Raw genomic sequence first — 14,109 nt, 5'->3', positions numbered from 1 at the left:
CTCTTTTTCAATTCAGCCTTCCCCCCAGACAATTCCCCGGTCATTTTACTCACCCACACAGTTGTCACAGATGCTGCAATGGGAGGCCCGGGGAGGCCGGAAGATCTTGCATGTATAACAATATTTCAACTTTACAATCTGGTTGTTTATCTGGAAATTCTTGATACGGGGAGGTGGTCGCTGGCCCTGGGGCACAGCACCATTGGTAGCCTCTGTAGATCATAAAGACAGTTAACATCACTGCTGGCCATTATCTGAACCCAAAAGTCGCACCATATTTCCAAAAGCAATGGAAGTAATTCAAGTTCCTCAGGCCCACTGTCTCTCCGGATTAGCACTTCCAAACCAGATTCTCAACCTCTGAGTGTCCCCCACAGATTCCACTGGAGTGTCATGCAATTCTTTTGTGTGCATGTGAAAAAAGTGTTTCTTCAAGTTTTTGGCTGCTTACAAAGGAAAACAATAATAAAATGAAAGCATCCATCTTAATTCAAAATCAAAGAAATAAAAATTAACACAAAGAAATCACTTCCACCTATTATATTAACAAATAATAAAAAGAATGAAAATACTCTGTTTTGGCAAAAATAGGGAGAATGTAGTTTTTACATTACCGGGAAGCAATGTGGCAGTGGTTGCCAAAATTTTTTTTTTTTAATAAATTTTTATTAATGGTAATGGGATGACATTAATAAATCAGGGTACATATATTCAAAGAAAACATGTCTAGGTTATTTTGTCATCAAATTATGTTGCAAACCCCTCGCCCAAAGTCAGATTGTCCTCCGTCACCCTCTATCTAGTTCTCTGTGCCCCTCCCCCTCCCCCTAACTCTCTCCCTCCCTCCCTCCCATGTCCTCCCTCCCCCCCCACCCTTGGTAACCACCACACTCTTGTCCATGTCTCTTAGTCTCATTTTTATGTTCCACCAATGTATGGAATCATGTAGTTCTTGTTTTTTTCTGATTTGCTTATTTCACTCCTTATAATGTTATCAAGATCCCACCATTTTGCTGTAAATGATCTGATGTCATCATTTCTTATGGCTGAGTAGTATTCCATAGTGTATATGTGCCACATCTTCTTTATCCAGTCTTCTATTGAAGGGCTTTTTGGTTGTTTCCATGTCTTGGCCACTGTGAACAGTGCTGCAATGAACATGGGGCTACATGTGTCTTCACGTATCAATGTTTCTGAGGTTTTGGGGTATATACCCAGTAGAGGGATTGCTGGGTCATAAGGTAGTTCTATTTGCAGTTTTTTGAGGAACCACCATACTTTCCTCCATAATGACTGTACTACTTTACAGTCCCACCAACAGTGAATGAGGGTTCCTTTTTCTCCACAGCCTCTCCAACATTTGCTATTACCCGTCTTGTTGATAATAGCTAATCTAACAGGAGTGAGGTGGTATCTCATTGTAGTTTTGATTTGCATTTCTCTAATAACTAATGAAGCTGAGCATCTTTTCATATATCTGTTGGGTTGCCAAAATTTTAAATGTCTTTTTTTTTTTTTACCCAGAAATTCTACTTCTAGGAACTTGTCAAAATAACAAAGAGATATACAAAAGAGGTTGGCAAAAGGATATTTGTCACAGAGTCACCTTTAATAGTGAAAAACTCAAAAGTAACTTCAATGTTACTATAGGAAGAACAAAAACAATGTCACAGTAGGAGGTCGTTAAGTAAATTATGATACACGCAAAGGATGGAATTTTATGAATCCATTTTTAATGGTGTAGACGAACAAATGATGACAGGAAAACACCATACACTACAAAATGAGAATGTATGCATAAAAGGATATGATCTTGCAAAAAATATATATGCATGAAAGAAAGCTGCTAATATGTAGAATCAGAAAAATGATTATTTTAAGAGTAATACATGTTTATCGCAAAATTTTGGGGAAAAAACAGAATATGTCAATAATAAAAAATTAAAAATCACTGACAGACTGAACTCAAGGATACTCATGCATTTTGGTGTGTTTCCTTTTATCTTCTCTTAACACATCAACACTCATGATTTCTTAAAATCTGAGAACATGTTATAAATGCAATGCTGTACCCTGTATTTTTCAGTTAAGATTATACAGTAAATATTTTACATGATTGTTACTACCTACGCTCATATTAAAAAGAAAGGAATGGTGCACTAAAAATCTTTCTACAGTAATTTGTGTAAATCTCTGTTTATTTCCTTTTTAAAAACCTGAGAGAAGTGGAATTTCTGAGCCAAAGGGTATGAACCCTGAAGCCCATATTACTATTGCAAAACTGCTTCCCAAGCAATTGTATCGCTTTGCACGCCCGCCCATCTGCAGCATAAGAAAGTGCCTGTCTCATTGCACCTTGTTATGCAGGATAGTTCTAAAAACAGACTATTTTTCATTAAAATTCATTTTTATTTTTAAAATATCTGCCATATGGAACTTTTTTCCCTTTTTTGCAGAGTGGGGTGGAGGCTGTGAAATCAAACAATAACAGTGTGTCACAAGTCTTAAAAGGATAGAGATGGCTATTCATTAAAGAATGTGAGTACCAGCATGCCACCTTAATATTCCTTTGCATGAGCTTTACATCAAGGCCCCTAGAAGATAGTTCATGATTTGTCTTCCTGTGAAGTGCTATGATGCAAGAAAGTCACCTGTCTTCTCTGCACCCCCAGCCCATCGTATTCCCAATACAGTAAGTCCTCACTTAGTGTCTTCGATAGGTTCTGCTACTTAAATCAAAATCCCATAAAATGAAAACAATTTCAGCAGAGACTGATTAATTATAAACAAGACTTAAGTTCCTACGGCATCACACCCATGTTATTACGAAACTATACTGAGCAAAATGATGTTATTTCAGGATCTGCTGTACAGGGCTGGATGTAAGTTCACAAAAACTTGTTAGCATAAAAATAAACATTCATATGATTATGAACTCAAGAATACTCTTCTATCGAGAGAAAAATGCTAAATGCAGAGGTCACAAACATGATGGTTCCAGCCTGGACCCCAGGCACAGTGATACAGCAAAAGAGCGAACCTTGCCAGGACATGCAAGAAAGTCAAGGCACTGCATATAACCTTCAATTTCTCCCAATGTGACTGTAAAGGGGATGAGAAAAGAATAACCCCGGTGGAAAAAAGACAGTACTCACAACTACCTCTCCCTATCTTGCTCCTAACTGCCCCAGCTGTACTGGAAATATGTTCTCCCGTTTCCATTTGATTTCTTTTTTTCCCCTCCAGCTTTGTTGAGATATAATTGATACATACCATTGTGTAAGTTTAAGGTGTACAACATGTTGATTTGATTCTCTTCTGGAGTGCTTTGAAAGCTTCTATGTTTCTGTATTTATTTTAGCTTTGTTTCTCTCTAGCTTCTCAGTGAATTTCTTTTTGAAAAATTTCATCTTGTTTTAGTTCAGCTATGGGTATATAGGTTTGTGTACATTTGAGCTCAAGCTACTTATGGATGGGGTAAGGATACGAATGGTGGGAAGAAACCAAAGGCTCCCAGGATATCCCCTCCTCTAGCCCTGGGATGTTCTCCAATTCATAAAGACATCCAGGCTCCTGGGTAGTGTAACACTTTATCTCTGTCCCAAAGACTCCTATCCTGATCTATAGACTGCACTGTAATGAACCTGTAACTGCTTCCTTTCCATTCGTAGAATTCTCAGTATTTCCTGGCACCATAGTTGTCCTTTCTCAACTTGAGTGTTCTTTTAAAGTGGGACTTGAATCATGTTCAAGTGCCCATGCCTGTGCTTCAAGTTCTATGAATCCTTGAAATTACATCCAAAATTGTATGTATGTGCACATATGTAAGAATATTTTCATAAAAAGAAGGTTTATAGCTTTCATCAAAAAATCAAATGAGGCTCCAAGATGGCAGTGGAGTAGGTGGAAGCTACAATCACCTCCTCCCAGGACCAAACTGGAATTACAACTAAATTATTTTTTAAAATCATCTTGAATAGCCAAATGAAGATTAGCTAAAGAGTTGTCTTACAATCTGTGATTTACAGAAGAATTCGCATTGAGACTGGTAAGACTTAAGGGTGGACTTGCAAACAGGGCTACCTCACTGCCACTTGCGGTGGCTGAGGTTCCAGAGGAATATCTCAGCTGTGGGGGTTTCCCCTGAGAAGTGTAGCGTCTATACCCAAAGCTGGGCTCTCCATCCCCAAGCACCAGAGCCTGGAAAAGGTGCACATGTAACATCTGGCTGTGAAAAGCATCAGGGTTTCTGTCCGCCAGAGGGAGACTGGAGTCCACTAGAGACGCAGGCACACAATTAAAGGGCCAACATGCAAAATTTCATTCACAGCCAGTCATCCTGGGTGGCAGAGCAGACTAGAGTCATGTGAGAAGACTCAGGTTTGTGGCTCTGGGCAGACAGCTGAAGGGACAGCAAACAACATCTTTGTGCTGAGTCATTCTCTCATATCGCAGATACCATCTTTCTTGAGTGGAACACTCCCATGTGGCAACAACCTTGGGGAAAACAATAGCCTCACCTTCTGAAGGCCCTCTTATCCCACCGTGTGGAACTTATGCCCTACTGAGGAATACAGCCGGAGGCTCTTTCAGTGACTGAGCCTAACACATAGCAGGCAGAGGCAGATGGAGGCAGATCTCAAAGTAGCTTGGGACTTTTGTTGACCTGCCCCTAGGCCTGGTGTTGGAAAAAGCCAACTGTGGTACACAGCTTGGGCCTTAACATGTGCACTGAGGGTCAACAGAGGCAGCCACAACTGTAGGTAACTTGTAGTTCCCAACAGATTGCCCAAGGCCAGTCACAAGCAGCACCTGACATTGGTCTGCACCAGTTTCCCTCCCAAGAGCCCAGAACCAACACATCCAGTGGCCAGCTTCAGACCGCATCAGAGCAGGATCCAGTGAGCTTCACAAGCAGCATATCCAAGTGAGATCTCAGCAAGCATCAAACTCTGCTGAGATGAACTCTGCTTTGTGTGGTCAGCACCTGCACAGCAGCTCACACGCTATGATCGGGGGTTGAGCTTCAGTCAGTCAGTCTGAGGGTCGATCCCATGCACGAATGGGCCAATGGCAATCAAGACTTAATTACGCCTTGGCCAGTGGCTCAGTGGATAGAGTATCTGCCTGGTATATAGACATCCTGGGTTCAATTCCCAGTCAGGTCATGCAAGAGAAGCAACCATCTGCTTCTTTCCCCTCTCTCTCCTCCTTCTCTCTCTCTTCTCCTCCAACAGCCAGTGGCTTGACAAGTTTGAGCATCAGCCCTGGGCACTGAGGATAATTCGGTTAGTCCAAGAGTCAGCCTCAGGCACTAAAAATAGCTTTTTTTATTTGATCATCAGCCCCAGACGGGGGTTGCTGGGTGGATGCCAGTCAGGATGCATGCAAGAGTCTGTCTCACAATCTCCTCTCCTCTCAAAAAGAAAAAAAAGACTCAATTACAATAGGAGGGGCCATATAACACACCCAAGGGGCATTCCTAGAGCACCCAGCACAGGTGATCAAGGAGACTGCACCAGTGAACACCACAGGATGCCTACACATAAGGCCACCCCATGAAGACTGCAAGTCATAGAAGATCTATCTAATACATTGAAACAAACACAGAGAGGCAGCCAAATGAGGAGATAAAGAAATAGGCCCCAAATGAAAGAAGAGGAGTAATCTCTAGAAAAATAGTTAAATGAAATAAAGGTAAGCAATTTATCAGATATAGAGTTCAAAATAATAGTTATAATAATGCTCAACAGCATGAAAAAGAACATAAAGCCTGACCAGGCAATGCCACAGTGGATAGTGTCAGATTGGAATATGGAGGTCCCAGATTCTAAATGCCAAGGTCGCCAGCTTGAGAATAGGCTCATCTGGTTTGAGCAATGCTCATCAGCTTGAGCCAAAGGTTGCTGGCTCAAGCAAGGGGTCACTTTGTCTGCTGTAGTCCCCCAGGTCAAAACACATATGAGAAAGCAATCAATGAACAACTAAGGTGCTGCAATGAAGAATTGATGCTTCTCATCTCTCTCTCTTCCTGTCTGTCCCTATCTGTCCCTCTGTCTCTGTCACAAAAGAACCCAAACAAACATAGAAAGCATAAAAAAGGACCAGTCAGAAATGAAAAATACAGTTTCTGAAATGAAGAATACCCTGGATGGAATAAACAGTAGGTTGGATGAAGCAGAGGATCAAATCGACGATTTGGAAGACAACGTACAAAAAACAATCAAAGCAGCAAAAAGAAAAGAGAAGTAAGCAGAATGAGGATAGTTCAAGAGACCTTTCAAACAGCATGAATCATAAAATCTTCCACATGATAGGGGTACCAGGAGTAGAGAGAGAGCAAGGGATCAGGAACTTACTGAAGAAATAATAACCAGAAACTTTCCTAACCTGGTTAAGGAAAAAAGATACACAAGTCCAGAAAGTTAAAAAAAAAAAATCCGAAATAAGAGGAACCAGGAGTGACGTCAGAGAAATGGCACCATAAGGAGTGATACTGATAAATCTCCCCCAAAATTCAACAAGATCTTCAGCCAGAGACAGAAAAATCTATCCTTGGAGCCTCCAGAAGCTCCACACTAAACGCAAAGAGCCTGCAAATGCTAATGAGCCTCGACTGCCAACGAGACTGAAGCCCAATATATGACATCGCCATAGAGACTTATCAACTGCAAACCTCTACCTGAGCATGCCACAGGGGCAGAACCCGGAGTACAGAGTCACCGACCAGGAAGAGGGAGAGAAAAGAAAAAGCAAGAAGATAACCTCTCAAAATCAAGAATAATCCACAGACTTTATAATCTATCCCATTTTATTATATTTGTTCGTTTGTTTCTCTTATCTTTTTGTCTTGATTATTTTCTTCCTCTTCTAATTTGGTCATTTAATTCTCTGCCAGTCTTACTCTCTCCTCTCCTTGAACTACACTACCCATAAGTGTTACATCTCCCATTATCTTTTCTTTCTTTTTCCTTTCTCTCTATGAGGGTTGCACTCCAAAACCCATAACTCTCTCTCTCTCTCTCTCTCTCCTTTTATTCTTTTTTCTTCTTTTTGTGTTTTCCTTTCTTTTCTCCCTCTATATTAGTTTCTTCTTTTCTCCTTTACTTTTCCTCTCATTCAATCCTCAATTACAAACAAATTATTTTATCTGGGACTCAAATTTTTCTGTGTGGCACTTTAGGGGTTTCTTACTTCGCTTTTTTAACTCACTAGCAGTGCTCGCAACCCTGGATTTCCATTTTATCGAGTTCTTGCTCCACTAAATACAATAGTAATTTTTTAATTTTTCCCCTTTTTCCTGTTTCCCTCTTATTCCTTTCATCATATCTCTTAGTCAACCATCACCTAAAAGCAAATCATTTTATTCTTGATCCAATTTTTTTCCTTTTTTGCATTTTGTGGGTCCATACCCCCTTTTTTGCCCCTTTATCACTTCTCCCCAGCTCAGGTCCTCCATTTTAAGTAGTTTTTGTTCTATTTAGCACAATATAATTCACAGTTCACCACAAGACTTTCTCAAGAAGGAAGGGAGAGGAGAGGAGAGAAAAAAAAGGGGAAGGGGAATAATGATTTTTAATTCTTTTTTATTTTTTAACTTTTTATTCTTTATTAACTCTCATTAATACTATCAACAAAAGTACCCTCAGATGCCATTAAGGAAAAGGAAATTGAATATCATGGATACAAAAGACGGAGAGGTAGCACAGATAGATGAGGAAAAATCAATGGAGAAAAAATTTAATATATTGAAAAACTTGGAGCTAAATGAAAGACAATTTAAAATAGAAATCCTAAAAATACTCAGAGATATACAAGAAAACACAGAAAGGCAATTTATGGAGCTCAGAAAACAATTCAACAAACACAAAGCATATATTACCAAGAAAATTGAAACTATAAAAACAAATCAAACAGATGTAAAACTCAATTCCCAAGCTGAAAAATGAGGTAACAAGCTTAGCTAATAGAACAGGCCAGATAGAAGGTAGGATTAGTGAAATAAAAGACAAGCAACTTGAGGCAAAACAAAGAGAAGAAGAAAGAGACTCAAAAATTAAAAAAAAAAAAGGAAAGCCCTACAGGAATTGTCTGACTACATCAAAAAGAATAACATAAGAGACTGGCCTTCACTGACTGCCTTTCTTTTCTTTTTATTTTTGTATTTTTCTGAAGCTGGAAACGGGGAGAGACAGTCAGACAGACTCCCACATGCGCCCGACCGGGATCCACCCGGCACGCCCACCAGGGGCGACGCTTTGCCCACCAGAATGCAATGCTCTGCCCCTCCGGGGCATCGCTCTGCCATGACCAGAGCCACTCTAGCGCCTAGGGCAGAAGCCAAGGAGCCATCCCCAGCGCCCAGGCCATCTTTGCTCCAATGGAGCCTTGGCTGCGGGAGGGGAAGAGAGAGACAGAGGAAGGAGGGGGGAGTGGAGAAGCAAATGGGCGCTTCTCCTATGTGCCCTGGCCGGGAATCGAACCCTGGTCCCCCACACGCCAGGCCAATGCTTTACCGCTGAGCCAACCGGCCAGGCTACTGACTGCCTTTCAAATGGTCGTCGTGAGAGGGCCTCAAGTGGGAGACCTGAAGATGGCAGCAGAGTAGGCGGACGCACAGATGCCCAGCTCTCACCACCAAACTGGAATACAAATCAATTTAGAAAAAATCAGTGTGAAAAACCAACTCTGGACTACAAGAACAGCTCTCAAAAACCAAGGAGGAAAGAAGAAGCCACAACAAACCTGGTAGAGAGCGCCTGAATCTCCCCTGCTTACAGGAATGGGGGGGGGGTGAGGCTGAGAGCCCAGAGGGGATCTCACTCCAGGGAAAAGAGCAGAAAATACTGCTCACAGCCACTTGCCTGGTGACCAGGGAGCGAGGTGTGTTGAAAAGACCAGTTTATCTCCCAAGTAGAAAGGAGACAGAGAGGGACAGACTGTGAGGGGCTAAGGAATGCAGGAGACAACCTAAAAAAAGCTGACTCATCTGTGCTGGAGGCAGCCATAGCTGGGGGAGGGACTGATCCTTCCACAAAACAGTACTGAATTGCTTCCGGATCAGAGATCTCCAGACATCTCTCCAAATCTAATCAGCGCAACAAGACACAGCTAAAAACAAGAAGTGGGGAGGAGGGGCAGTAACTTAGGTCTCCATGGAGATCTGAGATACACCTCCCCTACAGAAGCTGAGAAAACACCCTGCCCCCAGAGAGATTAGTTGATGGAAGAGGCCTTCAGAGTCTCAAGTTACACCCATCGCATTTCTGGATACAGTTTCAAAGAAGCCCCCTGCTGAGATCAGTAAACAAGACTATCACCTGTTAAGAAAACAAACAAATCAAGACTTCACAGCTGCCCAAATCAGAAAGTAGATTACAAATAATAGCAGATACCAACCCAAGAAGACCTAGAAATAACACAACTGAAAACTGGAGGCAGACAACACCAAGCCTAGACTCTACAAATAAAACACCATGAGAAGACAAAAAAGTGCAATCCAAATGAAACCACAAGAGAAAGCTTCAGGAGATGAAATGAGTGATATGGAAATAATAAAACTTCCAGATGTGGAGTTCAAAATAATGATTGTAAGGATGATTAGGGATCTTAGAACAACAATGGATGGTCATTATGAACACCTAAATAAAGAAATAGCAAGTATAAAAAAGAACCAGTTGGATTCTTTTTTACAAATACAATATCAGAAATAAAGACGACAATGGAAGGAATAAAAAACAGGATAGATAGAGCTAAGGATAGAATCAGCGAGATGGAGGACAACTGGAATGAAGGCATGAAAGCATAGAAGAAAAAAAAAGAGACTCAAAAAGTCTGAGGAAACTCTTAGAGAGCTCTGTGACAAAATGAAGAGAAATAACATCCGAATCATATGGGTTCCTGAAGAAGAAGAAAAAGAACAAGGAATAGAGACTTTGTTCAATCATAGCACAGCTGAAAACTTCCCTAAATTAATGCAGGAGAAACTGTCACAAGTTCAAGAAGCACAGAGGACTCCATTAAAGAGAAACCCAAAGAAACCTACACCAGGACATATCATAACTAAAATACCAAAGTTAAGTGATAAAGAGAAAATATTAAAAGCTGCAAGAGAAAAAAAAAAGCTATCACTTACAAAGGAGCACCCATAAGGATGACAACCGACTTCTCAACAGAAACACTTAAGGCCAGAAGGGAATGGCAAGAAACATTCAAAGTAATGCAGAACAAGAACCTACAACCAAGACTACTTTATCCAGCAAGGCTAGCATTTAAAATCGAAGGAGAAATAAAAAGCTTTACAGACAAAAAAACAACTCAAGGAATTCATTACAACCAAATCAATGCTGCAAGAAATGTTAAGGGGCCTGTTGTAAACAGATCAAAGTGGGAAAAGAATATAGCAAAAAAGGAATACAGCTTTAAAGAATAAAATGGATATAAACAACTACATATCAATAATAATCATAAATGTAAATGGATTAAATGATCCAATCAAAAGACATAAGGTAGCTGCATGGATAAGAAAACAGGACCTGTACATATGGTGTCTACAAGAGACACACCTTAGTACAAAAGATACACATAGACTGAAGGTAAAAGGATGGAAAAAACCATTTCATGCAAATGGAAATGAAAAAGAAGCTGGGGTAGCAATACCTATATCAGACAAATTGGATTTTAAAACAAAGACTATAGTAAGAGATAAAGAAGGCCACTACATAATGATAAAGGGAGTAATCCAACAGGAAGATATAACTAATATAAATACCTATGCACCTAATATAGGAGCACCTAAATATATAAAGCAGACTTTGGATTTAAAGGGTGAGATCCAAAGTCTTGGTTGTAGGTTCTTGTTCTGCATTACTTTGAATGTTTCTTGCCATTCCCTTCTGGCCTTAAGTGTTTCTGTTGAGAAGTCGGTTGTCATCCTTATGGGTGCTCCTTTGTAAGTGATAGCTTTTTTTTTCTCTTGCAGCTTTTAATATTTTCTCTTTATCACTTAACTTTGGTATTTTAGTTATGATATGTCCTGGTGTAGGTTTCTTTGGGTTTCTCTTTAATGGAGTCCTCTGTGCTTCTTGAACTTGTGACATTTTCTCCTGCATTATAGTACAGCAATACTATAATAGTAGGGGATTTCAATACCCCATTAACATTACTAGATAGATCCTCAAAAAAGAAAATTAACAGAGAAACAGCAGACTTATTGGACACACTAGATCAACTCGATTTAATAGATATCTTCAGAACCTTTCACCCTAAAGCAGCAGAATATACATTCTTTTCAAGTGCTCATGGTACATTCTCTAGGATAGACAATATGTTAGGGCACAAAAGTGATCTCAACAAATTTAAGAAGATTGAAATCATATCAAGCACTTTCTCCGATCACAATGGCATGAAACTAGAAATGAACCACAACGGAAAAGCTCAAAAATTCTCAAACACCTGGAAACTAAATAGCAGGTTCTTAAATAATAAATGGATAAGAATGAGATCAAATAAGAAATAAAAAAATTCCTAGAAACGAATGACAATGAGCATAAAAAAAACTCAAAATTTATGGGACACAACAAAAGCAGTACTGAGAGGGAAGTTCGTAGCACTACAGGCACACTTTAAGAAGCTAGAAAAAGCTCAAATAAACAACTTAACCCTGCATCCAAAAGAACTAGAAAAAGAACAGCAAGTAAAGCTCAAATGTAGTAGAAGGAAGGAAATAATAAAGATCAGAGCACAAATAAATGACATAGAGTCTAAAGAAACAATACAAAGGATCAAAGAAACTTGGGACTGGTTCTTTGAAAAGGTAAACAAGATTGATGAACCTTTAACTAGACTTACCAAGAAAAAGAGAGAGTGGACTCAAATAAATGAAATTAGAAATGAGAGTGGAGAAATAACAACTGACAGAAATACAAAATATTGTAAGAAAATACTATGAAGAACCTTATGCCAAAAAACTAAACAACCTAGATGAAATGGACAAATTCTGTGAAACATACAATCTTCCAAAAATCAATCTGGAAGAATCAGAAAACCTAAACAGAAGGACTACACCAAATGAGATCAAAACAGTTATCAAAAAACTCCCAACAAAGAAAATTCCAGGGCCTCATGACTTCACAACTGAATTCTACCAAAATATTCAAAGAAGAACTAACTCCTATCCTTCTGAAACTATTTCAAAAAATGCAAGACGAAGGAAGACTTCCAAGCTCCTTTTATGAGGCGAGTATAATTCTGATTCCAAAACCAGGCAAAGACAGCACAAAGAAAGAAAATTATACGCCAATATCTCTAATGCATATAGATGCTAAAATCCTCAACAAAATATTAGCAAACCTGATCCAAAAATATATTAAAAAAATCATACACCATGATCATTGGGAGGCAAGGCTGGTACAATATTTGTAAATCAATCAATGTGATTCATCACATAAACAAAAAGGAGAAAAACCATATGATAATTTCAAAAGATGCAGAAAAAGCATTTGATAAAATCCAGCACCCATTCATGATCAAAACTCTCAGAAGCCCTGGCCGGTTGGCTCAGCGGTATAGTGTCGGCCTGGCGTGCGGGGGACCTGGGTTCAATTCCCGGCCAGGGCACATAGAAGAAGCGCCCATTTGCTTCTCCACCCCCCTCCCCTCCTTCCTCTCTGTCTCTCTCTTCACCTCCTGCAGCCAAGGCTCCATTGGAGCAAAGATGGCCCGGGCACTGGGGATGGCTCCTTGGCCTCTGCCCCAGGCGCTAGAGTGGCTCTAGTCGTGGCAGAGCGACGCCCCAGAGGGGCAGATCATCACCCTCTGGTGGGCAGAGCTTCGCCCCTTGTGGGCATGCCGGGTGGATCCCGGTCGGGCACATGCAGGAGTCTGTCTGACTGTCTCTCCCTGTTTCCAGCTTCAGGAAAAAAAATACACACAAAAAAAAAACTCTCAGAAAAGTGGGAATACAGGGAATATACCTGACATGATAAAAAGCCATCTATGAGAAACACACAACCAACATCATACTCAATAAGCAAAAAATGAAAGCAATCCCATTAAGATCAGGAACAAGGCAGGGGTGCCTCCTTTCACCACTCTTATTTAACATAGTTCTGGAAGTCCTAGACATAGCAATCACACAAGAAGAAGAAATAAAAGGCATTCAAGTTGGAAAAGAAAAAGTAAAACTATCATTATTTGCAGATGGTATGATATTGTATATAAAAAACCCTAAAGTCTCAGTCAAAAACTACTGGATCTGATAAATGAATTCAGCAAAGAGCCAGGATATAAAATCAATACTCAGAAATCGGAGGCATTTTTATACGCCAACAATGAACAGTCAGAAAGACAAATTATGGAAAAAATCCCCTTCACTATTACAACCAAAAAAATAAAGTACCTAGGACTAAACTTAACTAAGGAGACTAAAGACTTGTACTCGGAAAATTACAAAGCATTGATAAAAGAAATCAAGGAAGATACAAACAAGTGGAAGCATATACCATGCTCATGGTTAGGAAGAATAAACATCATTAAAATGTCTATATTACCCAAAGCAATCTATAAATTCAATGCAATACCAATTAAAATACCAATGACATACTTCAAAGATACAGATCACATATTCCAAAACTTTATATGGAACGAAAAAAGAACATGAATAGCCTCAGCAATCTTAAAAAAGAAGAATAAAGTGGGAGGTATCACATTTCCTAATATCAAGTTATACTACAAGGCCATTGTACTCAGAACAGCCTGGTACTGGCATAAGAACAGGCATATAGATCAATGGAACAGAACAGAGTACCCAGAAATAAACCCACAGTTCTATGGACAACTGATATTTGACAAAGGAGGTAAGGAAATACAATGGAGTAAAGAGAGCCTCTTTAACAAATGGTGTTGGGAAAATTGGACACCTACCTGCAAAAAAATGAAACTAGATCACCAGCTTATACCACTCACAAAAATAAACTCAAAATGAATAAAAGACTTAAATGTAGGCCATGAAGCCATAAGCATATTAGAAGAAAATATAGGCAGTAAGCTCTCTGACATCTCTCGGAGCAATATATTTGCTGATTTATCTCCACGGGGAAATGAAATAAA

The 14,109-nt window shown here is 39.7% G+C and overlaps 1 protein-coding gene across 1 annotated transcript in view; it reads right to left on the bottom strand.

Annotated features, from left to right (window-relative positions):
• ZDHHC9 (zinc finger DHHC-type palmitoyltransferase 9) overlaps positions 1-14,109 on the bottom strand; it is a 72,871-nt gene that overhangs the window by 17,326 nt on the left and 41,436 nt on the right. The window contains exon 4 of the mRNA XM_066248868.1: positions 54-212. Coding sequence (XP_066104965.1) covers positions 54-212 — 159 coding nt within the window. The remainder of the gene's footprint in view (positions 1-53; positions 213-14,109) is intronic.

Source organism: Saccopteryx bilineata, chromosome X, assembly GCF_036850765.1.
Source record: "Saccopteryx bilineata isolate mSacBil1 chromosome X, mSacBil1_pri_phased_curated, whole genome shotgun sequence".
NCBI lineage: Eukaryota > Metazoa > Chordata > Mammalia > Chiroptera > Emballonuridae > Saccopteryx > Saccopteryx bilineata.
This window is presented reverse-complemented; position numbering and strand designations above follow the sequence as displayed.